Source organism: Nipponia nippon, unplaced genomic scaffold (assembly GCF_047370975.1).
Source record: "Nipponia nippon isolate SJK-2023a ecotype South Korea unplaced genomic scaffold, ASM4737097v1 scaffold_2, whole genome shotgun sequence".
Lineage (NCBI taxonomy): Eukaryota > Metazoa > Chordata > Aves > Pelecaniformes > Threskiornithidae > Nipponia > Nipponia nippon.
Window position 1 is genome coordinate 1817714 of NW_028262336.1, and position 27896 is coordinate 1845609.

At 43.3% G+C, this 27896-nt stretch overlaps 1 protein-coding gene across 2 annotated transcripts in view; it reads left to right on the forward strand.

The window, feature by feature from the left end:
• Positions 1–27896, forward strand: part of MAN1A2 (mannosidase alpha class 1A member 2) — a 139599-nt gene that overhangs the window by 47982 nt on the left and 63721 nt on the right. For both annotated transcript variants that reach the window (XR_015704951.1, XM_009460543.2), the window contains exons 4-5: positions 14487–14605; positions 16987–17067. Coding sequence is in view for 1 of the 2 variants with exons in the window: in XM_009460543.2 (XP_009458818.2) it covers positions 14487–14605; positions 16987–17067 (200 nt within the window). In the remaining variant the exon portion in view is untranslated. The remainder of the gene's footprint in view (positions 1–14486; positions 14606–16986; positions 17068–27896) is intronic.

A 27896-nucleotide genomic window follows, 5' to 3' on the forward strand; every position in this document is an offset into this window, starting at 1 on the left:
TTATTCCTCTCAAAGCTGATTTGACCCAAACAATTTTCTGCCATTCCTGCGGTCTGTTGTACTTGCGTTTCGATTCGTAGCGCGTCTGTGCGATTCAGCAAGGAGATGGTACCGCTGGTTGACACTGCAACCCTCGGCATGAAACTTTGGGAAATGAGGTTTACGGATAGCTCTCGAGTGGGGTAAACGTGATTCGATTTAGAAGGCAAATAAGCCATTAATCTTCCCCGTTGGACTCCCCTTTCCCTCCAAAGCAGAGCATATCTATATGTGAAGAGGAACATCGGTGTTCCCATCATCGCAAGATCTAGCAGGGTTCAGGCTGGGGTCAGAGGAGGGGAGAGGAGGTAGCCTGCTCTGCTCTCATAAATTTTAGGTTTAAGTCATTACAAAAATAAGGAAAGGTGATAAACTTTAAAGCGAGATGCTCTGTGCTTCACTGAAGCATGCCAAGCAACGACATTTGTGGGCTGCCCCAGTTATGAGTTTGACTTTTAGAACAACGCCTGCTGGGGCTGCTTTAGTTGACCCCCGACTGGAAACTCTTGCCGGCCTCGTTCAGATGTCTGACCTGGTGGCTGTAAACAGTAAAGCGCAACCTGCTGAAAGCGTTGCCTATCAAACCGTGCAGTCAGTAGTGAAAATCTTCAATAGCGCCTCTTCAACAGCCGGGTCACGGCGTTAGTAGTATGGTGCTGGTTTGGGAAGCGTGACTGGGAATTGGTGGGCTTTTAAAGGTGTTTACATTTTAGATGACATACGAAACGAACCTTTATAGGGTCTGTGGTGGTGAAGCAGGGTGATAACTTGCTCCTATTTTTGTGAAAGTTGCCTGTTTTTGAAAGGGGCTGATAATCTCAGGATTTGTTACTTATTCCTACCCTATAAGATAAAACAAAGTGTAAAAGGCAGGGAGAAGGTACAGCAGAGAGGTGTCATTTCTCTTTCCAGTTTAAATTTTTACTTGCAGCTCTGCTGGTGGTTGTAGCAGCAAAGCTAAAAAAAAGTTAACTTTTTTTGTTGGGCTACTTAAATTGCTGGAATAATTTGTCAGCCACAGGGCGTTATGGCAGGGGTGGGGTTGTGTGGGATCTGGGTCAAGCTCTCCTTAAAACACAGAGTGAAGAGGCTGGTGGAAAACGCTGCGTGTGAGATACTGAGCAAGCAGGACAAGCACCGAGTTTGCTTCAGAAGGTTTTCTGGGTTTAGGGAGAACCAGAGTAGTTGATGGTGTCGTCCGGTTCTCCTGCTGTAATGAAGTCTGATTGGATTTGCTTTTGAGGATCAGGGTAACCATCTAAAACATGCTGTTTAAGGATGATTTGTCCCTGCGTTGGTTTGCTGACCCCTAGGTGAACATCAGATGGAAACACCGTTGTAATTACTAAGCCCAGACATGCTTCAGAGTTTTAAAGTATGTGTATTTGTGGCATCTTTTGCTTCAATATCTTACGAACTAATTACCGTAGCGCAAGCTTTGAGGACGCTTTATTGTGAGTTAAATTGAGCAGTTTCTACTAGTGGGTTTGTATCAGTCTTCGATCTTTATTTTTCTGAAACAGTGCTTACTTGAGAACCGGAATGACTTTAAGAAAAAAAAAAATAAAGAAAAAGACAACAACAATCTTGGGCAACTCAGAACGTCATCCTCAGCAAAACTGGAAATCATGGGCGGACATCTTACCTGATGCTTCCTGAAATTACAGTTCTGAAATTGGGGGGGGGGGGGGGGGGGGTGTGATGTTAACTATCTAAGAATAAAATGAAGATGAGCGGTTCGTCAGGTAATAATTACATGACAAAGTAATGATACAAACTCTTGCTAAATTGCAGAGTTCCCATATTACTAGCAGTGCATTTCTAATCCTTGCATTTGGACGTATTCTGTCTAGAGATGAGCCGCATTATGTGAAGATGATCTGATCACGTATACATACCTGAACAGATAGATGTCTAGATACGTTTTCAAGGGTGTGAAAAGATCTTTCCTAAGCGTAATGATGTGGAGTTTTTAAGTTGTAGACGCTTGCGTACAGGCATGCCTATTCTCGTGCACAAAGATTGAGTGCCACTATGGCTCTGTACTTTGTCACACCAGAACTTGTCCCATGCTTTCCTGCCTCTCCTGTTCTCTTACCTCGCACGCCACGCAAATGGTCAATTTAATCCATGATATCTGCGGGCTCGGTCTCAGGGTGTTGTATTCTGGGAGGAAGGGAGAATTGTCAATGAAGTCACGTTGTGGTTGCGTTTAGTACCTGGTGGAGCCCGAAGGCTGCAATGCAGTACCGTATCTCTTCCCTAACACGTGGCCAAATACAGCTGTTGTCTCTTTTACGAGGGATTTTTGTCTGGCGTGTTCAGTGTCATGTAACGTACTGCTACTTCATGTCTATGGGAAGATGAAACGTTGAGGTTAACGTGGGTTAATGAGCAAGATGTGTCCAAGGGAACAACTCAGGGATCCAGTTGGAGCAGCTAGTGAGCTGAATTGTTTTGAACTCGCCAGTGGGCTACTTGGTTTCTGCCGCCTTGTGAGTGTGTCCCGTTGCCTGGCGTGTGGCACAGCCCGCCTTAGCTTTTGCTACCAGTGCTGCTGATAAACCCCCGTGGCCCGGGAGAAAGTTGCTGAGCCAGCTGCCCGCTGCCCACTGCCGCAGCGTGGGAAGCGAAGCGCTTGCTGCACATCTCCGCGTTGCTAAGCAATGGAGATCTCGGCCCTGCGGAGAGCAGGAGCGGCGATGCTCCCGAGCCCGGTGGAGAAAATGCATTCGGCAGGCTGCAAGGGCACGAGGCTGGTGGGAGAAGGAGCCGAGTCAGGCAGAGTCGTCTCTTGTTCCAGTACCTTGGGCAAGTCCAGTATAGCTTGGGAGTAACGCGATTTCTTTGTCCAGTTTGTGGTCTAGAAAACAAGAGAGGGAATATTTCTTGTAAGCACTACAAGAAAATGCTTTAACAGATGTGTTGTGTTGTTTTTTTTTTTTTTTTTTTTAATTACCCTGGGGAAATATTCGTTGCTTTATTAGACATTTTTGTCATCTGTCATGGTAACAGTTATTGGGCTGCCTGAGCGGCTCTGACACTGTCACCTGCTGTCCTCTGATTACTTGCCACTTACTTCTGAAGTTCACATAATTGAGTGTCAAGGGCGTCAGGTTTTGTGGGCCTTTCGTTTCTCTGGGGTTGGTTTTTTTTTTTAGCTGCCAAATAACCTGCAAATTGATAAATGTTATGGAGACAAACACTTCTGCTGGGAAGAAACTAGATGATATACCCTAAGGTAAAGACTGAGGGATGACCTTTGAAAATATGGCTAAAAACCTCTGCTGTCGTCTCATTGTAAAATCCTAATGAAGAGACAGACAGGAGAAACAGCTTCTGCTCAGCGTCCTTTTTCTGTGCATGTTTTCAGCCTCTGAATCCATGTAGTGGATAAATGAAAACAAAAAAGGAATATGAGGTATATACGTAAAAAAATACGTTCTTGACTTGTTGTTTTGATGAAAAAAAAATACTCGGTGAGCAGTAGTTTTTATCTGAACTGTATGGGTAGATTTCTTGTGCACATCATTGCCTTTTTCTGTGGCAAATGAAAGGGGAAAGAAAATCCATTCACGCTAACTAGTAGAGAGAAGTAATTTCATGATGCAAATTTCAGCCTAATCTCTGTATTCGGGTTCTATTCGATTTTACAGTAAATGAAACTGGCCTTAGGACGGGCCCATGCAGCCGTGTCCTCTGCAAAATACGTAATGCTGAGACAATGTTGAGTATTATATGTGTGTTGAACGTCTATTGCAGTGTTAGTGCTTCTGTGGTCAGGGGCAGCAAGTTTTATTTAATCACTTTTAGTTTCTTTTTCTGTGATCTTCTCCAATCTGCTTTGGAGTCTGTGCAACCATAAGAGCACCTGCCATATCCTATTACAGGTGGTCCCAAGGTTTGGTTCCATATTCTGTAGCAAACTTTTTCATTTTGAAGTCTGCTCGCTGTCCTAGGTGACTAGTTTTGGTCTTGGAAAAACCAGCCCACGATTCATCTCTTCCTCGCCATGCGTGAGTTTGGAGAACTGCATCTGCCCTCGGTTGTGTGCCTGTCTTACGTGGCGAGTCTGGGTCCGTTAAGTCCTTTCTCATACATACGTTTTTTTCATACCCCATACATTATCTCCTTTCTTTATGTCTTTTCAAGTTCCCTTTTTTGAGAGGAACACTAAAACTTTGTTCTGTTTTCTGTTTTGTTCACCGTTCCTTTCCTGATAATTGTATTTTGCGTCTTTTAGGCTCCTTTATGGAGTCTAGAAACTCGCTATAGGGCGGCTTTTCTGCAGTAGCATTCCTTTTCAAAATCCTCATCCGCTGTGTACGGTATTTCTGAATTATTTATAAATATGATGATTTATAAATATTTCCGAATGATTTTGTAAATAAGCATGTGCCCGAGCATTCATCTCTAGGATCCTACTGGCGGTTTCCTCTCCTAGTGAGAATCGGTTGTTTACACTTAGCCTATTTTCTGTCTTTAAACCAATTATTCATCTGCATGAGAACAATTTTCTCTTATCCTGTGGCAGGTTAGATTGCTTAAGAGCCGTTGTTAAGGGATGTTCTTACATACCTTCTGTATAGAGTCTCTGTCCATATGCAAGTTGACTTCTTAAAAAGGCCGTAATGTTGATGCGAAGATAAAACTTCCCCTTACAAACCCTCTGACTTTTCCTCAGTTCATCTCATTTAAAGCTGTCCTCTGATGCTGCTCCTTGGGCAAATAGTGTTTTGTAGACGCTGTTTTGCCTCACAGCAACAGACGTGGTGTTTATTCAGAATATGGTGGTTCTCCAAAACTTGCAAACGTGTGCGGGCAGGAAAGCAACCTGGCTGTGCATTCCCTCCGAGCTGCTTCACAGTACTGGTGCCAGCGATGAAGGCAACTGTGGTTAGCTAAGAATATTTTTTTAATGATATTGCTATTTCATGAAACTGTCACAAGCGTGCCTGTGCGTATCAGGAAGATTCACCATGAGCAGCTGCTGTCTTCTGTTCTTCTTTTTAATAATACAGTATTCCCACTGAGCTCTTCTCACCCAGTGTGTATTAGCTCGCGTACAGCACATTTAGGTCAGTTGTTCTCCGTGGCTTTTTTACATGTTTCTGAACTGATGATGTTAAATCCTAAGGCGTTATTCAGCAGATTAAAAATTCTGCCTTTAAAAAAAAGAGTTGTACAGATGTAAAGTGGAATTAGATAAACACACCTTATTTCTGTAACCTGCCCTACAGAATAGTGAGGTAAACATCTACATCGAACGTCACTGAAGAAATTAAGTCATATTAGAGTTCAGGGCTCAGGCTCAAATGGAGAATTTTTATTCTCTCTAATAGCATCCTCTCCTGTTTTTCTCTTATAAACCAGGTGGTTTGCTCTGAGGAAAAAAAATCTGTTTCCCGTTAGGAATCTTTGGACTTAAGTTTGTTTTGATTTGGGAATTATTTAGGTTGTGGGAGTGCTATTCTTGAATTTAAACTTGTTTCCTTTCATTTGGCATTAAGGATACAGGGTGTAAGAAGGAAATGACTGCACAGCCTTAATTTCTATTTTGGGCTGTGTTAAAACATTAAGTAAACGGGCATGACAACTAAATAAGGATTGGTTAAATATAGAAACAAAACCTAAATGTGGTAAGGGCAGGAAGATGGACACGTACGAAGCGGGAGGCAGCTGCCAGCCCGCTTTGCTGGCAGCCGAAGCCCGCAGCCGCGGGAGCGCGGCGCTGCGCTGGTGCCTGATGCACCTTGGCTTCTGTCGGAGGTGGTTCGCTCGAGTTTTGCACCATTCTCCTGACGTTCTGTGGCTACCAAAGTGAAATTAGCTCCTCTTCAGTCGTCTTAAAGAAAATTTAGAATATGGTTTGGACAAAAATGTGCTGAAGTGGCCCAAGCTTTTGATTATCTAAAGATGGAAAAGCTTATGTGACGTGATGGCTGTTAGAGGTGCGTTTTTTGTGATGCCTCTCCTACTGCCTAGCTGACGGAGTGGTTTAGCTTACCGTTATCTGTCAGAAGTTGTATCTTTACTGTCTTGGACGATCAGTACTTAGCTTGCTTCACGCCTAAGATTTCTGCACTCAGGTCACACAACTGTACTCGAGTCCAGATAACATCTTGCTCTCTTATTTGCTGTCAAGTATTAATCTTGCTTTGCTTGCTGCTGGGTTTAACTGACCGCTGCCTGCGTTCAGGTTCTGCATGCTTCCAAGCTGTCCTTCACAGGTACTCTTCGCTCCGATCTTCCACTTTCCGATCTCTCCAAATGGAGTTGCTCCAGATCGGTATTTTTGGCTGGTTTTGGTTGACCGCTTCAAGTGCGTAGCTGATTGCCATCACCATTCACTTCTTGCCTGTTATTCTTGCCTCCCTTCTGATACACTTCTCTCTTTTTACTCAATGCCATCTCCTCTCCCTTGTTTCTTTCCTACTCTGAAGCTCATCTTAATCTTTCTCTCCTGACGTTGTGGCCTTTCAGTTATCATCAGGTCTTAACCTTCCGCTAACTCGGATCGTAGTTCCAGCATTAATCTTAATTATGGTCTGCACACAGTCCGCTCTTTCCTCCTCCTATATATGGTAATTCAGTTTTGTGTTTGTGCTTACAAACAAAATAAGGAGGGGGGAAAAAAAATGAAGGACAAGGCGATTGAAAGAAACGTAGAAGATCGAAACAGTCCGTTATTAATATGCTAAGCCCTTTTCACATTTAGCTTTGAGCACATTCAGACTTTGAACTAGAGGGACTGCCTTCCACTCTTGCTTGTGTGAATTTTGAACGAAGCTGAAGGGCCGTGCAGGATTTAGTTGGAGAGCAAAGTGAAGCAATCAAGTGAAGAGCAGAGAAGAGGAAGGTTTACTGCAGTAGAAATTCTTAGACAGAGGTTTTTAAATGTGGGTCTTAAGGCGGTGGCTGTTTAAGCAGCGGTTTGTCGATGAATAACATCTACCTGCAGGTCCACTTTTAGATTCAAAGAACAAAGGCTAGCGTACACTAAAATGCTTTGCTCCCATTACTTCCTCATTTATAAAATTAAGGAAAGCATTACAATTGATTATTTAGTGTTATTTATATGCTAAAATACTTTACTGTCTGGTACAAAAGATTAGGAACTCCTTTTTGTGTTGTCTATTAGCAGCAATTTAATGGAACGAAGCAATCAACATGCTTAGTTTTTTGTTCTGCTTTTTTAATTAGTCTAAAATGTTAAAGGCAATTGGTTTCTTCATGGATACTTAAAGGCTCATTCATTGCATTTTATGGCTGAGCTGAAATCATACGTTGCAGTTTTGTATGAAATGTATGGTTTCATTGACTAATTTTGAGGCACTTGTTTTCACAGTGGAATTAAACTCTCTTGTTCAAAAGTTTAATTCATTTTCTTAAACGTTATCTTGTTCCTTATGAGTCATAAGATATTTTACAAGTGGTATGCTTCAGTAGTGGCAGCTTTATTGCCAGAGCCTCATTAGAGAGACAGAAAACTGGGTTGATAATTGTTTGCTTTTAATTTTCATGTAATACATTTTCCTACCACGTCTGTAATTGTCTATCACATTAAGAAATCCTGTTGCTGCAGTCTGAAAACTTGAATTATTTGAATCTTTTTGAGTAGAGACTGCTATACTTTCCCTAGATCAGTACCGTCTTGCCCAGCCGGCATTTTTCAGCCATTCTGAAGCTGGCCTGGCAAGAATATCAATAACAAGAATATTTATTTTTTTAAGACCGTAATAACTCTGTGTTTAATGTCAGGCTGAGTTTATGAAGGAAGCCTATTCGCTTTGTTGGTTGGGATTAAAACACCTGCCTCTGTGAAAAATAGCGAATCTCTTAGGCTCCTAGCGTGCCGGGGTATGCCTCCCTGGGGAGGCTCTGCCCCTCCGCTGCCTTCTGGAAGGGCTGCGCTGGGGCAGGGAGGTTCTGCCCGGTGCTTGGCTCGCCCCACCGGTCGGGGTGCTCTGACAGCGGTGCTGGGCCCCTCGGACGTTCAGGTCACCCGCCAGAGCAGAAATTTCGCTTAGGTATTACATTATCCCTCGAGGCTTTGGTCCTCTTGGATTCCTTTTCCAAATTGAGCCTCCCTCCACCCCCAAATTAAACACACCGGTCATCAAAGGCGTTCTGCGCCAGTGGGAGTAGGTTCTGCTTCCAGTACATAATGTCCGTCCAGGGCCCTGAAAAAACCCAGGACTGGGTACGAGTGACTGAGACCACTGCTGTTTCTGGCACAGGAGCTCTGTATCTTGCGGTTCTGTCCGTCGGTGTGAGCGTCCTGCTCGCCAGGCTGGTCTGAAAGGGGAAGCCCTTGCCTTACCTCCAGGCCTCTAGGCGCTGCGCATAACTAGCTACACATTCCAGCTTTCTAATGCTTACGAAGAGAAGGTGGCTTTCTGGAGTATAAAATAACTTATTTCCATAGCAGGGATGTCTTGACAGAGAGATGCTTGCTATTTGTATGATATAGAGGCAGTTGTCTTCAATAACAGCCCAAATGCTTTTACTGTATCCAACTGCTTGTTTTTCCTCAAGCAATCTCGCCAATTCCCTTAGCTTTCTTCAAAACATAGCTGGTGGCGGTACCCGCAGGCTGTCCTTGTAAACAAGAACAAGAGGCTGTATTAGATCCCTGTGTGTATTTTGTTGAGGAAATATTAAAGCCCTACCTTGATTGTAAATGAACTGACGAGCATCCCGCTTTTGGGTCTTTCATCTTTTCTGCTTAATAATAAAATATTTCCTTTTCAGCCGCTGCAGAAGGGTAAGAATGTTTACGTGCACCTGTTAAGCCTGTTGTACATGACTTTCCTTGGAAGCGGGGTGGCCTCATGGTAATTTTTCCACTTAGGCTGCTTTCCTCGACTTTGTAGCAGCTCTGCTCTGCCCCAGCCTGCATTTTGGTAAGGAGGGATCCGTCTGAACAGGCTGTGTTTCCTTCAGGTTTGTCGCTCCTCTGACCGGTCTCTGGATGGATGCCGAGTGCCCTGTAAGGCACTAACACGCTTGTAACACAAGAGCGTTGGAGCACAGACAGACAGAGGCGAAAGGGAAAGAAGGAAAATTCTCTCCCCAGCGAGAACAGGAAGAGCAAAAGCAAGAAAACCCATGGGTTGAGATAAAGGTAGTTTAATAAGTGAAGGCAAAAATCCAAACCACAGCACCATACGGGCAGCAGTGAAGAAAATTAACTCCATCCCAGAGAGGTCCAGTACCCCTGCTCGGCCCTCAGCTCGGGCTAATGAAAGCCCCCGGGGGAGTGTTTTTTGGGAGAAGTGATGAGATCCATGTGTGGCGTATACCTGTTGAAGAAAGGAGTTAGGTACGGGTGACGTGTCAAATAATCAAAGTTTCTGTGAAGCACCTATTTGATGATGGCTTTTCAACTTCAATTGCGTGACTTCAGTTTGCTGGCATAGAGTTTTAATTTGTCATCTTATTCCTTATTTACATAACGTGTCTGTGTCTCTAATTCTCATAGTCTTCTCTGATAGTAATTGATCTATGCTAGTTTGCATATTTTCTCTAGTACCTTACTGCTTGTAGTCTCTTCTGCTTCCACGTAATAAATACACTAACCAACTCTGTAGCTGGTATCAGACTTTCTAAATCGCTGTACTTATCCTTATAGTATAATGAAAATGGGCTATTTATTTTCTTGATATTCCTTTTGTCATGGAACACATGACAACGAGCTGTCTCCCCGTGCTTTGATAGTCGCTTGTGAGACTTTAAATGGTATAAATAAACCGGTTCTTCATCTAGCACTTTGGCATACTGAAAGAATTTTAGATAGGAAGACCATTTTTCTCGTAATGGCCCTGCTGTTTACACTTAGTCATATGATTTGTTAGATATTTCGGACTGTAGATTTATGTGCTATCAAGTGAAAGAATTATTTGTCTAATCTCAGGAAGCTGAAGTCTACTTACATATAAATCTGACTTATTATTTTGCAGTCCTTTGGAATAAGACTCTTGCTTAATGAGTGTGCACGATTTTGTTAATAGTTCAGCTATTTCACTGCTAAATTCCTTCCATTAGCTCATGATGGATGTTCTGTTTTATTTAGAAGAACGAATATTGCATTCATTAGGCAAACTTCATTAAATTTGGAGCTCAATCAACTAGAACTATAATTATATGGAGAGGAAACTTCCTAATCTGACATTTGTAAAACTGAGCCCTTTTGGAATCCGTTATTATCTTACGCGACATGCCCAACCGAGCCTTTGTATTGAACAGAGACGGACCCTGGGAGGAGTGCCTTCAGCTAGGAGAATTGCTATTTTCTATTATAATTTAATTGTTTTATAGCTTTTTTCATCACAATGAGACATCTGCTCTCTCTGTATCCAGAGCAATAACGGACCAGACTGTTGAGGCGGTAGTAAGCAGAGTATGCTCCTCTAAACTATTCTCTCATTGTATAGACATACTTTATTACTTCTCAAATTACACCTTCTGCAGTTTAAGTCCACGAAGACTATCCTCTTATCCTTTAAGGCAAAATTTGTGGATCTTAGCATGGCTATGAAAGGAAAAAAAACTATGTTATGAATGGGAAATGATTTGTCTCTGTAACTTTAGACTGAGTGGTTGGTGTGGGCGTCAGGAGGGGGAAGTACAGCTGCCTGTCCATCGTGGTCTGTTTTCCCTCTAGCACCACATGTGACTCAAATGTGGGCCCGTGGTCTTTGAGCACTTGCCGTTTCTCCCCGCTTTAGATTTCAGCTGCTGCCTTGCTGGTGGTGCAGTGCATTTTAAGGCGGAGGAGGACAGCTATGAGAACATCATTGCCGGTTCTGGTTAGGTTGTGAACCTCGGCAGATACAGAAGAATTCAGCAGAAGTTGTTATTTCGGAAAAAATCAAGAATGACATCCTCTCCATGTAGTCCTCCAAGAAAGAAGCTGAGATCGATTAATTAATTTTACTCTCTAACCCAACCTAGTGTAGCCCACAAATGGTTTTAAGCTGTACTTCTCTTGCGGTGTGGGGCAGCCAAGGTGTTACGTTAAGTCTGTTGTCCTCTGCGTTGCCCTCTGTCCTGCTCTGTTCTTGTAGGCACAAGACTCCTGGGTATGAACTCTGCGTTTTGGACTCTTCCCCCTTGGTGCCCAGGAGGAGGAATTAGCTTGCCTTGTGCTGCCTGATGAACGCTAAAGGAAGAAGACTGGGTAGACAATCTGTTGCAAAATATTGACTTGTCATCTCTTGACCTTTTGGAAACGTGTTCAGCCAGAAAGGTTTAAAAACCAAAGATTGTTGTTCTGAGTCTTCGTCAAGGAAGAAGTGCTGGTGTGCAGTTAGGATTAGTTACCATGTGTTTAAGAAAAAGGAGAAATAAATTTGGTTGAAATAGCCTATTTATGAATAAGAAACAAGAAAAATGAATAACTTATTATGGGTTGGGATATAAATGTTATCCTTAGGAGACCATGGTAAGAAGCAGTTGAGCTCTCACGTGGAGTCTAGAAGCTGTAACCAGAAACAGGCACCCGTCAGTGCTCGGGGAAGAGGCATGCGTGAGCAGGAGGGGCTTTGCTTGGTAATGGTTTGTTGGATGTTTGTGGGTCTAGGACAGACAGACACCAAAGATGAGAGAAAGGGGCAAAAAGGCAGCAGGAGGGAGAGCTTGAACAAACCGTTGGAGCGGGGCCCAGACAGAAGCTTGGAGTCTGCATCTATGCCTTTAATTGATTCTTAGGGGCAAAAAATGCTGAGCAAGGCTGTTTTGCTCTATCGGACCGCGTTTATTTCTGCGGCTGCAAACAACGCTGGGGGATCTTGTGTGAAACAGGTTTTCGATCAATCCCTGTTGGGGACGACTGGTTGAGGTGAGATTTCTGTACATGGGGCTGAGGGTGACTTTTAACATTGCGAGGATAAAAGCAAATTTCTTGTCTGTGTTTGGTGAAGGTGCAGTGTTCAGTCACTCTGGGGTGCGTTAGGAAGCCATGGACATTCTTGCTTGATTCTGGAGAGCTCTGTTCTAGCAGTTCTAGCTTTTTTTGCTCTCCATCTATGTCTGGATGCATCTATTGGATTCATGAGATGGCAAAAATAATCATGGGCTTTTGCATTTCCATAGCCCATTTCATGGTTCTGTGGAGAGAACTCCATGAAAACGGTTGTTTAAATCTGTATTTTTGAGGATATTTTCTGGAAGGCTGGGAAGCAGCCTTCTCGTGCCCCACGTAGTGCTGTCCCACCCTGTGGGCACTTGAAGGTACTTCTGGGATCTGGAGAGCTGTGGATGGCTGTACCGCGGTGTCTGGTCTGTCTCCTGGGGGGGGACACGCCACGCCAGTCCATCCCCGCACAATGTATTCTCCTCACCCCGTGCCACGTATAGAGTATGGGAGCTTACGGATGTGGTTATCGCTGTGTTTAAGTTGGAAGGTTTTTATTTTTGAAACTATTACAAGAGGAGCTTTCGGGATTTCCCAAGGCTATTTCCCTATTCGTTCAAATACCTTGTGTATTTGAAAATGTTATCAATGTGGTTTAAATAAAGGAACAGAGCGCCATGGCAGTGTAACACATTCTACCTTTACGTCAGAAATACCTCGTCAGCTAATACTGAAGTTCGTCCCTGTGTCATGGTCGGATTTGCATATTTTTGAAGTGATAAAGCTTTTTAATTAATCTTGCGAAAGGTAGCGCGTCCCGATCTGTACTTGAATATTCTTAACAAACACCACCAAATTAAGGCTTTCCATATCTAGTTTAAATTAATTAAAACAGATGCACAGCTATTTTTGAAGAAATTAGTTGGCAATTACTTTGTCATAGAGACTGTTGTGTTTAATTTTTATTATTTGGGGAAAGCTATCTCTGAATTAAGCTTGCGTGTAAGTATCAGTCATTTAGGTGTGTAAAAGAAATGCGAGGGTGATGGCTTCATTCAGTTACTGTTAGGCTTGAGGGGAAAAAAAAAGATCTCTAAACATGTAAAAATCAGAAATGAATGAATAGAAACAACCAAGCAGGAACACTGTGCTGCAGAAATGCCATTATGGATGAAAAGCACATTAAAAAAATAAAATTGGCTTAACTTGTCAGGAGACTACTGTCATTAAATTGCTAATCATATAGTTATTGTACTGTTTTATAGAATACTGGTATGAACAGTGAATTTGGGGCTACTTTCTTAGTGCGTAGGAAGTTTTATACACTCCATGAAAATGAATAAACCCCTGTTTCCTCTCGAAACAAGGACCTCTGCCTGCTGAGGGCAGCAGCTTAGGCTGGGCTGGGCTAAGGAGGTCAAGGCCGACTTAGGCTGGGCTGGGCTAAGGAGGCCAAGGCTGACTTAGGCCGGGCTGGGCTAAAGAGGCCAAGGCTGACTTAGGCTGAACTGGGCTAAGGAGGCCAAGGCTGACTTAGGCTGAACTGGGCTAAGGAGGCCAAGGCCGACTTAGGCCGGGCTGGGCTGGGCTAAGGAGGCCAAGGCCGACTTAGGCCGGGCTGGGCTGGGCTAAGGAGGCCAAGGCCGACTTAGGCCGGGCTGGGCTGGGCTAAGGAGGCCAAGGCCGACTTAGGCCGGGCTGGGCTGGGCTAAGGAGGCCAAGGCCGACTTAGGCTAGGCTGGGCTGGGCTAAGGAGGTCAAGGCCGACTTAGGCTAGGCTGGGCTGGGCTAAGGAGGCCAAGGCCGACTTAGGCTGGGCTGGGCTAAGGAGGCCAAGGCCGACGTGGTCAGTGGCTCACCACCTTCAGCCTGTCTCCCTTGTGCAAACCAAGGAGTCACTTGTCAATCAACGTTAAATTGCTGCTGTTTCCAGTGAATGCCATTTTAGGGTAAAGCACCGTGGATTTGTATTTGGCTCTCAATGCTCCGCTGGAAATGGCGGCAGTTCAGGAATCCTTAGCACCTGGAAGCGTGGGTCCCTGAACACCCTGGGGCTGCAGCTTTAGCAGCCAGGCCAAGGCAGGGCATCCCTGCTCGTCAGTCCATGCTTTCAGGGATGAGGTACCTTCCGTAACCGCAAACCTCGGAACGTTTCAGCAGTGAGTGTTGGGAAATGCAAGGCATTACTGCAAATACAGATTGCTTTACCTTGCATATGCTTCTTTTTTACTGCTTCTGTCCTAAAATGCCGAATAGCTTTTTGAAGCTGAATGTCTTCCTGTCCTTGTTTTGTGTCAAAGTACAGTTGCTCACGTTCAGGTTAAGAAAGCAGATGAGAAGGGTGGGGTTTTTTTTCCTATCTTTAGTCGTCTTTTCTCCCCAGAAGCCAAACTGCGCCAGAGGATGGATGCTTTGAAAGAGAAGTGTGATCCTCCTATGTAGCTGCTAATTCCTTGCTCGGTTTGATTATGCTGTCATCTTTGTAGTAACTTTGCTTTGCTACTGCTTGGGTTATTTTCTCATGCTTGTGATGATGAAGAAAGGTGATGAAGTAATCATGTGTAATAGAAATCCTTCTTTTTGTGTGTAGGAAACTCGCAAATGGGTGCTACCATAGTAGATGCATTGGATACTCTTTATATCATGGGGCTTCACGATGAATTCAGAGAAGGACAAGAGTGGATTGACAAAAATCTTGATTTCAGTGTGGTGAGTAAAGCTTGCCCTAATATTTCTCTAGTCCTTTTCACAGTGTTCCTCTTGGCGGGAGACAGAAGAGGTCTTTCAGCTGGAACTTAAAAAACTTACGATTCGAAGTATCAGAAGTTCAGATGTAAGCTTTAGTGAAATTCTCCGTGTTAGTAACTTTATTTTGGAAAAAAATCCCACCCAACCCTTTCACACTTTAATTATAAGTGAAGATACATCTATATATTGTATTTTCGAAGTACAAATTATAATTGGATAATGGAAGAAAGGAGAAGTGGTCAGTGAGAACCAACAGGGCCTCAGAAATGAAGGCAGAAAGATGAGCCTTTACTGGCTAATAGTAGTTGGAAATAACTGAGCTGTGAAAGACAATTTCCCCCCAAACCACGGTGTATAAATCACTTAACAATATAATCTCTTCTTCCGTGTCCTCAAGATGTTTTAACATGAAGAATGCCACTTGAGTCATCTCAGTTTGCCTGCAGGTTCTGAATCTATCGCAAGAATTTCCCGGTTGGTCATACAGCATCTGACGTTCTTTGTGTGCCGTTTGGAAGCGTTAAGTGGAAGAAATGGCTTTATTTTATCCATATTGATTAGTGTTCTTATTACTAATTTTGGGACTGTCACAGACTCTGTGACGGAATTTGTATTTCAATCCTTGGACCTGCCCTGTGGTTCCAAAATAATTTTCCATTCAGTAATGCACAAAATGAAACGTAGGTATACAGTCAGAATTGAGCAGATGCTTACTGTTGTTTTTATATTATATCCTGCATTTCAGAAATAGTTTGGGGTTTTTTCTTTTGTTTTATGCATTGACTGTCTGGCAAACATTAAAGAAATTCTACTCTGCTTTTTTCAGTTAGTGCCAGATAATTATTCAGTCTAAAACTGAAGACTCTAAATATATCAGAGACAGTGTAGACATAATGGTACCATTATGAGGGTGAACTAAATTACTTCCGTAACTTTTGTCTGATCTGAGGCAATCTCAATATAAATTTGCAGAATTAATCTAGCGTTTGGGTGGCAGAAACGTACATGACCCACCGGGGTTCAATTGCAGCTTCCTATGTATTAAAAAAACATTTCTGAAGGTTAATGAGTTGTCTTATATATACATCAGACTTGCGTAATTTCCCTATATAGTTGGAAGTTTATAAATAAATACATAAATTTGTTCCCCTTGGATTCTTTTACTGAGGAATAGAAATCATTGGTTTCACTCTACATTGTACCATTGCTTGTGTGATTCGTGACTTTAATAGGTATTAAGTGGAATCATAGGCTGCATTATTGATATTTTTCTGGTATCACCTGCATGTGAATAAAAATACGTCTTTTACTAAAAACCTATATTTTGGGAGTATTTTGAACTTTAGACTTCTAATCATCAGCGCTATTTGAGGAAATCTTTAAAGTATTCATATAATCTTTCTGAAATAAGTAATATATGCAAAATGCATTTGTTTTGGATAAAAAAAAAATGCATGATACAACTACAGGTGCCGTAGAAATAGTGTGAAAGGGAAGACATACCTATAAATATCATGTCAGCTGTGTGCTAATTGGTGGGTCAACTTGTACAGTGTACATTATAGTTACTTTTCTGGATAACAAGAAAAGTCTCCCTTATCTCAAAATCTTTTATTAAAACTACATTTCTCTGTCTAATGGGTTGAGTGGAGAGAAGCTTATGAGGGAGACAGATGGGGTGTATGCAGGCAAAGGAGTGAATGGGGTGCAGAGGGAGGCAGAAAGATGTTTAAATGAGACAAAAGATACTGGTGGATTTAGCCCAAGGATATTCATGTGGAGGAAGGCAGTAAAATGGTTTGTTCTCTTGAGTTTCTCAGTCGTCTTGCAGTACGTGTTGTCATAACATTCAATACATAAAGGCTATTCCTAGGCAGAGACTATGTTAAAATGGAGCTCTGAATTTGAGGTGGCACATCGGTAATTCAGGTTAAGAACGAACATTACAGGAATTCTCTAATTATTATTTCACTTTATCCTGTAAACCCAGAAGATCTGGTGTTATGCTTAAACGTAAGAGAAAAGATGCTGAATTATGGAAATGTACAGTCCTCGCCTTCTTTCCTACCATCCTCAAACAACTTTAATTATCACCACAAAGTGCAATCTGATTAGAGAGCAGGAGAAAAACTAATTTGATTTTTAAAAATCAGTTGAAGCTGTAACTAGAATTATCACTTGGTGTCCTGAAGATGTGCGCAGGAATTTCAGTATGGATCTAGATACTGAAACAGTACAAACCCTTGGTTTAGGGTATGTACTTGCCTCTACCTTGATGATTTTTTTTTTTTCTTCTTTGATTAGGATGTTGGTTAATTATTTACTCTTTCTTCCTGTTCTAGAATTCCGAAGTGTCTGTTTTTGAGGTTAATATTCGCTTCATTGGTGGTCTTCTAGCAGCATACTACCTTTCAGGACAAGAGGTAAGGAGACTGGAAGGTGTCTGTGAAATTTAACGTATTCTAGCAAATGTTGCATATGAAGAATTTTCTAGAATCTTGGTTTCTTAGTAGTTTGAAAACTAATTTTACAGCAGCAAGTTGTCTAAAGTAACCAAATTCTTAGAGTATGGAGTCTTTAAAGCTTGTTTCTGTGCAGGTGTCGGCCAATTTAGGACCCTTTGTTAGTGCTTTGAAATGCTTCTTTTATCAAGATGTTTCCAAAAGGTACTCACTTAAGTAAACATCAGCCTGAAATGTCAAGTCACTAGCTTCTCATGCCAACAATAACTTGTTCTGATATGCTGTAACTCCATGAAGGTGGAAATAATAGTTTTGTCACTCGTCCTGCAAGGCTGCAGGTTTGCTTTACAAAAGTGCTACGCAATCTTCTTACCATTTTCTCAGGGACAAACTGAGAAATATCGAGCCAATTTCATCCCACTTTTGAAACTTCTGTTAAAAAAGATGGGAGACTTATACTTCTGAGCACTTATGCAATGACATGCTTAGATTGAAAGGATGCATATACCCAAAGGCTTGCAACCATGGGCTTTGATCTAGCAGTAACATTGCTGTGACCTCTTACTTCACATACTTTAACAAGGCTGGAGCCTGACCCAACCTACAGATTAAGTCATAGCTCTTCTCATGTTTTATCAGCTACCTGTCTTTTGTTCTGTTGCCTATGTCTTTGATTTGTTTGTTTTTATCCTTTATTTTTCATGGCCCTTCTGTAGCCTGCTACCTAAAACATTAGGCATCCAGCCATATTTCATGGCTTAAGGTTTGATACACTTTCAGGTGTTCGTATGTATCTTCCTCCTTTGTTTAGGGGAGCACTGCATACGTATCAACAAGTTCTCAGGGATTTTAAGCCGGCAGCCCTAAAAATAACCAGGAGAAACCCCCATATTGATTCTTTAGGTCTTTGGCATCATCCTGCTGGGATCTGTGAATTTTCTCTCATAGGAATGTCTTCTCTTTGGAAGAAGAGCTTAGGGGCAAAGCAAAAATCCAGTGTATATCTTGAAAGAAATTGCTAGTTTATTTTTCATCACTGCTTCACCTTCTTGACTGTCCACACTCTCCAAGCTCCCCACCTGCAGAGGGATCAGCTGCAAGCAGTCCTTTCTGCTACACTGATTCACGTGGTCGGTTATAGGAGGCCTGAAGGAAAGGAGAAGCACATAATTTTGCCCCTCTCTTTCCTTTGTAGCAACTGAAGAACTGACCTCGCATTCTCGTGGCAGTGGGCCTTTCTCCAGAATCTGTCAGGCTTGGGTCTTCTGTCAGAGTTTCCTCACAGCTCAGTAAGGGTTTTGCCCTCAGGCAGCGATCCTATTCCCCACTGTTACAAGTCAGCCTTTTAAATTGGTGGCTGTGGCACCTCTTCAGGAAGACAGCGTTTGTAGCAGCTATCACTTGTGTTAGAGTAGTGGTGAAATTCAAGCTCTTTTGTCCTAACAAAAAAAGGCATCAGAATCACTGAATGGTCAACCCAAATGTTAACTTGCGGCAGCTTCTGAATTTCATCTAGGTCAGCATCATTAACCTACCAGTTCTCTTTTGAAGGCCCTCAGAACAGAAGCTTTCTTTTGCTGTCAGACATAAGCAAGGAAAAACGCTTGTGTTTTTGTTTCTGTAGCAAGCAAGTTTCATGGAGAGCAGTCTGAGCTCCGTGTGCTTTTCAACTTGTGCCAAGGAGCAGCTGAAGTAGCTAAGCTGCAACAGATAGGGGCAGTCATGGTAGTTCCTGCCGTAGCGCAAGTGACCTCAGCAGCACGTTGAAGGATGCGTCCTTTCCAGAAATCTGTATTTCTGTTGCTTGGACCTCAGATCGCATTAAGTACTATGTGATCACTGAAGCCTTCAAGTGTTGAGTAGAGCAGTCCCACATCATCTTTTCAGCTAGGAACACTGATCCTGAACTTACTCAACCTGGAGCATGCTCCTTGGAGTCATCTACCATGAATATGAAAAACCTCAGAGAAAGAGGAAAGGTCGCCTATCGGTAGCTGGATTGTATACATCAATACCACGCCTGTGCACAAGCCCCTTAACAAGAACTTTTTTGCCCCAGTATGCAGATGGGGGCAGCCAAACACTGCCAAAACACGTGCTTTGCCTGCATTTGTTAAGCTGAGTATTCCCTTTCCTTTCAGTTGCTTCTAGTTGCTTGGTAGAGTCAGAACAAGCTCCTTTGCTTAAAGAGTTTTCATCAACACATTTTGTTTCTTTCATTCTTAGAAAGCTTTTTCGCTCTGTCTTTCCTAAATTTGGGCCACTGGGCTGACTTTTTTAAAAATATTTTTATGGCATCAGTCTCTCCAGTGGACTTTAAATGCTTCATGACTTGTGGTAGATTATTTCTGTCAAGTGTTCAGATGTATTATCTTTATTTTCCAAAAAAAGACCTACTAAAAAAAGTGTTCAGACTGCATTTCTTTCAAAAGAGTGTGGCGGATAGGACTGCTTCTGGTACCTGAGAGCCTCCTTCGTTTGCCAAGTTGGATGGTTTCTCTGCAGTTTGTCAGGGTGGATAAGACAAGCAAGGGAACTTGAGGCTTCTCAGTAATTGAGCCCAGGAGAGAGAGACCTGCCTCTGAGAACTCCTTGGAGGTGGAAACAGGCTTGTTTGAGATGTGATTTCCAATCTGGTCTTCTCTCTTTTGTTCCCAAGAAGGGAAGGTATTCCTTAGTTCAGGATTGGGGCATGCTTAATTTCTTTCTTTACTGCGTGCAGACATGTCAGGAGACACTTCTTAGCCACTGCTAAGACAGGGAAGCCTGATCCCAAGTGATTGGATGTTCTGCCTGATCAGGTTGTGAACGTGCACATGGGCTTATACCTCTTAAGGGAGTCTCTATCTACTGGTAGGTATCCTTCCTTTGTTCATCAAACTATCATTTACTTGATGTTCCCTTCCCACACCTTCTTGATATTCCAGTCCCCATCTCCCTTCCTCCAAGCCTCTACTTCGGTAGGACTGTTGCTAGATACTGGTTTAGAAGGTTTCCATACTAATTTCCATACTTTTGCATGTCATCTTTGATGTATTGTAAAATAGGTCCCATACAATGAACAGGCTGCTTGGAATTAATTCTGTTTTTCACACACTTAGTGCTGGTAAAGATGCTATAGTGACAACCAAAAAAGAAAGTGTCCAAGACTCAGCATCAGCTGTGGAAGTTCAATCACTTTTAAGTGGCCACATTTGGAGAATTTGATAGCCAGCATGGTTTATCTGTATGGTTTTGCCCTTTGTATGGAGAGGGTAATTGCGCTTTATAGGATTTTATCTTATTATGAGTCATAATGGTAGATATTGATAACAGTTTTTAAATACAGCTGGCTATTAATTTAGCTAAAATTGTCCTGTTTAATGCTCTTATTAGAAACATGTTAGTTTTTAAAAATTATTTAGCATGTCTAGTGGCATGATTCGGTGGTCTCCATGCTGTATTTTAGCTGTCATGTTCCTGGTATTACTCAGAGGAGCATCAACTGTGGTCATAGTTTTAATGGTGCTGGTTACAGGTGATGGTAACATTTTAAACCTTTCCTATTAAGGTTGTGGGTATTGCTGTCCCTCCTTCCAGTAAGAGTTCCCTCTTACTCACTACAGTGGATGGGGAAATAGTGAAATATATCTCCCTTACAACCAAAAAAAAGCTGCTGTTTTTAGCAACTGACAACTTGGCTTAAAATGCTGTAGGCTTGTCCCGTCCGGTGTTGGGTCACGGGCCTTTTGTGGTGAAACATGACACTTGCGAATTTTTTAGCAGCTCAACCTTTTACATGTGGGAATTTCTGCTGGACTTCCTTGAGTGATGAGCATATAAAGTTAAAGTTTGCGGAGGATGCGTTCTCATGTCCCTCTGGCTGGATGTCTTGGTTGTCTTGCCTCACTGTGCCTTTCTGTTGATGTAGAGAGACAAAATTGTTCCTCTGTCTAACAGGCAGTTCTCCTGATCTGGGGAAAATCCCCATCTTTCTGCATTTTTCCATGTCAGAATGCTTTTTGAATAGAATAAAATCAAGATACGCCTGTGAAACTTGACACAGTGGAAAACCCGCCCATGCATTCTGTTTCCATCTTCTCAAGTTGAAACAGCACTGAGGTTTATCTGGTGGCAGGGGCGGTAGGTCTGCAGTCGGGGAGGCCCTGGGTTAAATCCTCTGCACAGTACGTTTTTCCTGGCTGATCACGGATGGGCCATCTGGTGTCCGACTAGGTGTATATTACCAGATCTAAGAGCATGCCTTCTTTGCCTCAGCTCCTGCGTAGGAAGGAGGTCCCAGTCTGTCACTGCTTTTGAGATTCTTGGGGTTGTTTTTTTTGGTTTTTTTTGAAGCCTTGAGCCTGTGGCTTTTCTCCAAAGTACGATATTGGAATATATGATGAATCTATGCTAAAATAGTGGAACATAGAATCATAGAATGGTTTAGGCTGGAAGGGACCTTTCAAGGCCATCCAGTCCAACCCCCCTGCCATGACCAGGGACATCCTCAACCAGACCAGGTTGCTCAGAGCCCCATCCAACCTGACCTTCAATGTTTCCAGGGATGGGGCATCCACAACTTCTCTGGACAACCTGTTCCAGCATCTCACCACCCTCATTGTGAAAAATTTCTTCCTTATATCCAGTCGAAAACTACCCTCTTTCAGTTCTAAAACCAGTACCCATTCTCCTGTCACTACAGGCTGTGGTAAAATGTGTCTCCATCTTTCTTATAAGCCTTGTTTATATATGGAAAGGCCACTATAAGGTCTCCCCGGAGCCTTCTCTTCTCCAGGCTGAACAACCCCAATTCTTTCAGCCTTTCCTCATAGGAGAGGTGCTCCAGCCCTCTGATCAGTTTTGTGACCCTCCTCTGGACCCACTCCACCGCCTTTCTTGTACTGGGGACCCTGGAGCTGGATACAGTAGTGGGAACCCCAGTACACGTAGGGTATACTGGATTTTTTTTTTTTTTTTTAAATTACACTGTCAAACCAAAGAAAGAAAGAGAGACTTGATAAAAAGCAGAAAAAGAAAGCATGCCATCTCCTGGGAGTGCTCTACGTCCAGGCAGGCGCTCTTGTGTTTTGCTGTATGCCAGAGGTTTCTTCCCAGTTTCCACTGAGCAACCAATACAAAGTGTTTGCTTCGCTCGTTGTTATTCCTTATTAAGCTGTACGTTAATAGGCATAATAATCTCCAAGTACCTAAATCTCTAAATAGGAAGTGCAAAATTCATTATGCCTATACTCAAGCAGGAGCTACTAATTAAATATTTTTGGAGGGACAGGGTTTAGGAGAGTTGTGTAGTAAAAGGTGTCTGGGAGCCATACTGTGAGAAGTAGACACTCCTTTTCTCCACCCCAGGTTACGATAGAATGGATACAACTTTTACGTTTTGCATTTTGATCAAGAAGGAAGCGTGATCTTGTAGTTACGGTGCGTGAACGACGAGTTTTCCAGCTTCTGAGCTCACAGGCACCACTATGCTTCCTCTTTTCCACCTGACAAACGGAGCTAACAGGCCAAATTAACGTACGGGGGTAAAATACCTGATGACTTCTTACCTGCATCGAGCCAGACTTTCTTAGTAATCCCTGCAACAATCCCTGAACTTCTATAGGAACTAGACATGGTCTTCACTATGCCTGGAGGGGGACGGACTGTGATAGAGTTGATAATATAACAGAAATAAGTAGAAATTAAATGTGCCATATGCCTACTTTGGAGTAAAACGTTGAGTATGGCAGCTTAGGATGAAAATCAGCCTTAGGTGAATTAAAACCAAGCCAACCTACAAACCGCCAAAAACCCCAAAACAAAAAAGCAACAAAATTATTTTTTTTGTGGCTGCATTGAGAGATTTGTTCTCTTTCATGCATCATCCTGGCACAAATATAATTTTTGTCTTTAGTTATGAATCCATGTTTTTTATAGTTTTCAATGATGCCTATAAAGGCATTACTTAGCATTTTTTCTAGAACAGTAGGTTCCTTTATGTTTATTCCAAGTTAATTCCCTAGACTTACTGTATAAGAACGTTTTGTATTCTTTATGGTTATCTTTAACTTCTTATCCAACACTAATAAAATATCTTTATATCACTCTATTGTATGTAATAGCATCAGGATAGAAATGCTTAGTGAAAGAGCATCCTGTATGCACAGAGATCCGAACAGGATAAAGCACTTGCATTTCACAAAAAAAAAGGATGCTATTGCAAGTTACGCTTCTATTATTAGATTGGAGCTGTCTGTTCATACGGTCTTTTAAAGTCTCTTCCCAGGGAGGGTCCGCTGTTACCTGGAAAGCAGCCATATTGTATAGCTGCTTTCTCTGGATGTGGCTCTGGAATTCTTTCACCTCCCATAGTGTCTATCCCATTCTCTGATTTAAGGTTTTGTTCAAGATCAGTCATGTTTGGTGCTTGCTTTTACTCTGGGTAACATGAGGTTTCCTCTTCACTGTGTATGTTGGTATTGGTAAAGCCTTTTTTTCAACACAAATTATCTAATTGGTCTTTATTGGGTATAGGATCGATTATGTGTTCTTCCACTTCTTTCAGTCACACTTGTGGATCTGGGTCTTTTTGGGCATCAGGGTAGCTGATTCGGATTTCTGAGGGAGGACAGGGGGGCTACTTTGTAAAATTGCCGCCTGTCCAAAGCACCTCAACTCCTGGTGTAAAAAAAGCAACAACGAGGCAAGCAGTAAGAATGAACGGCAGCAAGCAGAGAAGAGCTGGCCGATCTTCCCGCGTTAATGCCGAAACAACAAAGCTTGCCAACAGACCGCGGCTATAAGCTGCAGTGGAAGTTACAAAATAGATCCATGATGAGTGTGCCTGAATGTCAGATCTGTGAGAGCAGGCTACCAGAAGACCAGGAATTACCATGCCCTCAAGGCCTAGGACGGTAGAAGGTCTGTCAGAACCTGGTGTAGGGTCCCACACTGGAATCTTCAGCAGAAGTGGCATTTTCTCGTGGTGTGCTGAATCAAATGGTCCGAGAGCAATAATTCCCATTATGCTGTCCCCACACCTGGTCAGTGAAGGAACGATAAGTACAAGGAAGACAACATAGACCCACCATGCCAGCAGAAACAAGCTGCGGTTCGTATTGGCTATGTGAACTTCTTTGAGCTCATAAAGGCAGATGGAGATTCCTAGAGCATCTTGCGGGATCCAGGCCCAATCTTCCTCTTTTCTGAAGAGCATCCAAAAGACAGCAGTGAAGATTCTGAACCCTGCTAGGAGCAGCGTCTTCACTTCCAAGCCTCTGTGAAGACACTGTAAATTAACTTTCTGCTCTCCAAATGGGAGTTTGTTCGAGGAAGGAGAGACAGCTGTAGAGCCCAAGTGGTGCATATATGCAGAATAATCCTGTAATTAAACACACTAAATGATCATAGGAGAGCCATAAAGCCTAAGCAAGATAAAGGACAGTGTTGCTATGCTTTCGCAAATAAAGAAGATACCGGAGTTGATGGCTGTGTGTTCAAAATCTTCTGGTTTTTTACAGTTGTATTTGATGAACTGCTGTCATTTCTCCTCCATGGCTCCTGCCCAGTAGCCTCCAGCAGCGGCTATACCCACTGCTAGAATGAACGTGATACTCATGTTACATGCTGAATGTCTGTCCAGCTTCTTGAAGGATAGACAGGTACTAAGTCCAAATTTTTCAGCCGATCTACAGGAATAGTAATCTCTTCACAGTGATCCTGGTCGCAGGCATGTCCACTCTCTCTGGATACTGTGGCATCTCCCCTGAGGGTTAATACTCCTTGAGTACCATTTACTCCTGGGAGCCTGGAGCTCTCAAAGGAGTTGCAGTTGCTCTTTCTCTCTGAGGCAGTTCTAGCGATGAGGCTCCTGCCATCACCATCGTCCTCACCAAAGAAGGAAGGAAGACAACATAAGGCTGAGAAGGTGAATTTCTGATGGGGCTGGAGCCAGCAAGGCTGGCTATCCCTGCTCTTTGGGAAGCGTCCCCCATGAGAAGGGACTAGGAAGCCGTAATCTCCTCCCATCTCTGGGGTAACTTTGAGTCCAATTTGCTGAGTCAGCATCCGCAGAAGAAACAAGAGAAGCAGGAGCAGAAGAAGCGGTGCCACTATCTTCAAGGTATTCTCCATGCTGCAGGACCTCTTCTTACTCATTCCTTGCTTCAAGAAAGCTTCTGTCTTTCCAGAGTGACTCGGCATGCTTCCTTGTTACATAGCAAGTCCTAGCCAAGCAGAAATGAGCCCCGTCCTTTCACGGTTAGTTACCTGCATCTCCGCACCCGAGGAAGGAGTCTCCTGTGTTTTGCATGCCAGGAGTGCCCCTTCCCCATGGCTACAGCCCACACTTGTCTGTGGCACCGTGTGGCTCATCGTGGTGGCAAGCCCTCATTGCCATGGGTGCTTTCTGGGGCTTGGTGTCACCGGCTGGGTTGGTAAACTCCTCCAAATAGCAGCTTTTCTCATAGTTGCTCCTCTCCCCTTCTCGTGGCTGTGTGAACTGGAAGATGGAGTCCTTTGATACCAGACTTTCACTAATAAATCTTATTTCAGTTTGTCGTACCTTCATAAACTTTCAGCCTTGGTTAAGGATTTTGGTGTTTCCCCTGCAGGTTCCCAGCATGCTTTATTTTCTGCTCTCTCATGGTGTGTGTGTGTTAGGAGTTGAGCGAGATCCCGTGTATGCCGAGAGCAGGAAACAAAATCCTCCGATGCTGAATGTACCTGGAGCGAGCGCATGCAGGCGCTTGCTGGAGCATCTCTGTCTCCAGGTAGGAGAGGGCAGGATGTGAAATGCAGATTATTGGCAGGAGGCTGAAGAGATGCAGTTGACCCAGACTAAGAGAGTCAGAGGAACGTGGTGTTACGTGCATTTCTTTCATTCCAATGCAGACTTTCTTTCCGGTACCTAGATTTTATTCAAATTAAGGTGGATCCTTTAAATGTGTGGTTTTCCTCGTCTTTCTGAGCTTTGCCTTTGGGAAGCTTGATTTTTTTTTTTTTTTCAGCCTGAATAACTCAGGGCAGGTGAGACCGTATTTAACTGAAATTTTGATTTGAATGATTTTAAACACGACATCACTTTTTGTAGTTAATGTTTGGCATAATCTTGTGTCTTTCTGTATAGATCAGGGCTTTATTTACATGTTTTTGTCCTATTTTGTCTTTAGTGCTCGTTTCAGTGGGTAAGCCTGTTTTTCTTCTGATCCTCAGAAGTCATTGCTTGTTTTGATATGCTTGCTCTGTGGGTTTTTTTAATGTACCGTGGGCTCTAGAATCATAGAGTCGTTCAGGTTGGAAGAGACATTTAAGATGCATCTTCTGAGGTGGTGGTTTTGAGTATGGGTTTCCCCCAAAGACGTGTGTGTTCTGCCTGCTGCCACTCCTCCGATCCAGATCCGAGACGGTCGGTAGATCACAGAACGCTTAGGGAGTATTGCTCCGTCCTGCAAATGCATGAAGCGCAAGCCCAGCTGGAGGGCAGATCACCAGGGAAGAGCTAGTCATCACTCGGGCCTTCTGTGCAGGATCCGTGGCGGGTGTGTCTGACACCTACCTCCGTACGCACCCAGGATGAACCTTCTGTTCTTAATCTTTTCTGTAAAATGATACATAACCATGGAATCACAGAATGCTTTGTGATGGAAGGGACCTTTCAAGGCCATCCAGTCCATCCCCCCTGCAGTTGGCAGGGACATCTTCAACCAGATCAGGTTGCTCAGAGCCCCATTCAGCCTGGCCTTGAATGTTTCCAAGGATGGGGCATCTCCCACCTCTCTGGGCAACCTGTGCCAGTGTCTCACCACCCTCGTTGTAAAAAATTTCTTCCTTATATCCAGTCTGAATCACCCCTCTTTTAGTTTAAAACCATTCCCCCTTGTCCTGTCGCTATTGGCCCTGCTAAAAAGTCTGTCCCCGTCTTATCAGCCCCCTTTAAGCACTGAAGGGCTGCAATGAGGTCTTCCCGCAGTCTCCTCTCCTCCAGGCTGAACACCCCCCGCTCTCTCAGCCTGTCCTCCTAGCAGAGGTGCTCCAGCCCTCGGATCATTTTTGTGGCCCATAAATGTTCATTCACGAAAGTTTACAGTATTCTTGTGAGAGTATGTTCTCATGCTAATTTCAGACATCGGTAATTGAGTAGTGGACAGACTTACGGAGAGAATGCTGGAGGCTTTCACTGGATTTGGGGTGCTTCAGTGAAGAGAAGGGTGACTGTACCTTTTCTCAGCAGGTAGCGCTCTGAGAGCCTATGGTCCTCAGTGACAGATTAGAGTCCTTAACGCTTCTGAAAATTCAGCACGTTTTCTGAAGCAAGATGAACCAGAAGAAGGAATGCCATTGCTAGTGCTGGTCTCGGAGAAGTCAGATTGAACTGTCTTGACTAGCGTCTTAGAGGAGGTCTGTAATAAAACCAACCATTGAGCCCATGGCTTCTGGGTTCCTCCCCACAAAAGTTCAGTGGCAGCTGTTTGCAGCAGGATTTGGGGGTCGTTTCCAGTTCTTCAGTATGTTCTGGGTTGTAAAGAAAGCCAAGTGACTGAGGATTAGGATTAGTGAGTGATACTTGCATGCTTTGCCTAGAGCTCGTTTGCTAGCAGTCCATAAAGAGATTTGTAAGGTGTGCAGGAGCAACCCCATCTTGCCTTTGGAGTAACTAAGCATCTTATCTGGTGTGAAGAGCATTTGTCTGTGGAGTGAGGGCACAAGGAACCTGTTGGCTGCTTGGGTTTTCTCATGAAGTGGAGCTTCACAAATCATTAAAACTCCCGGGGTGACTGGTAGCGGCAAATAAAACATTCCCGCTAGCG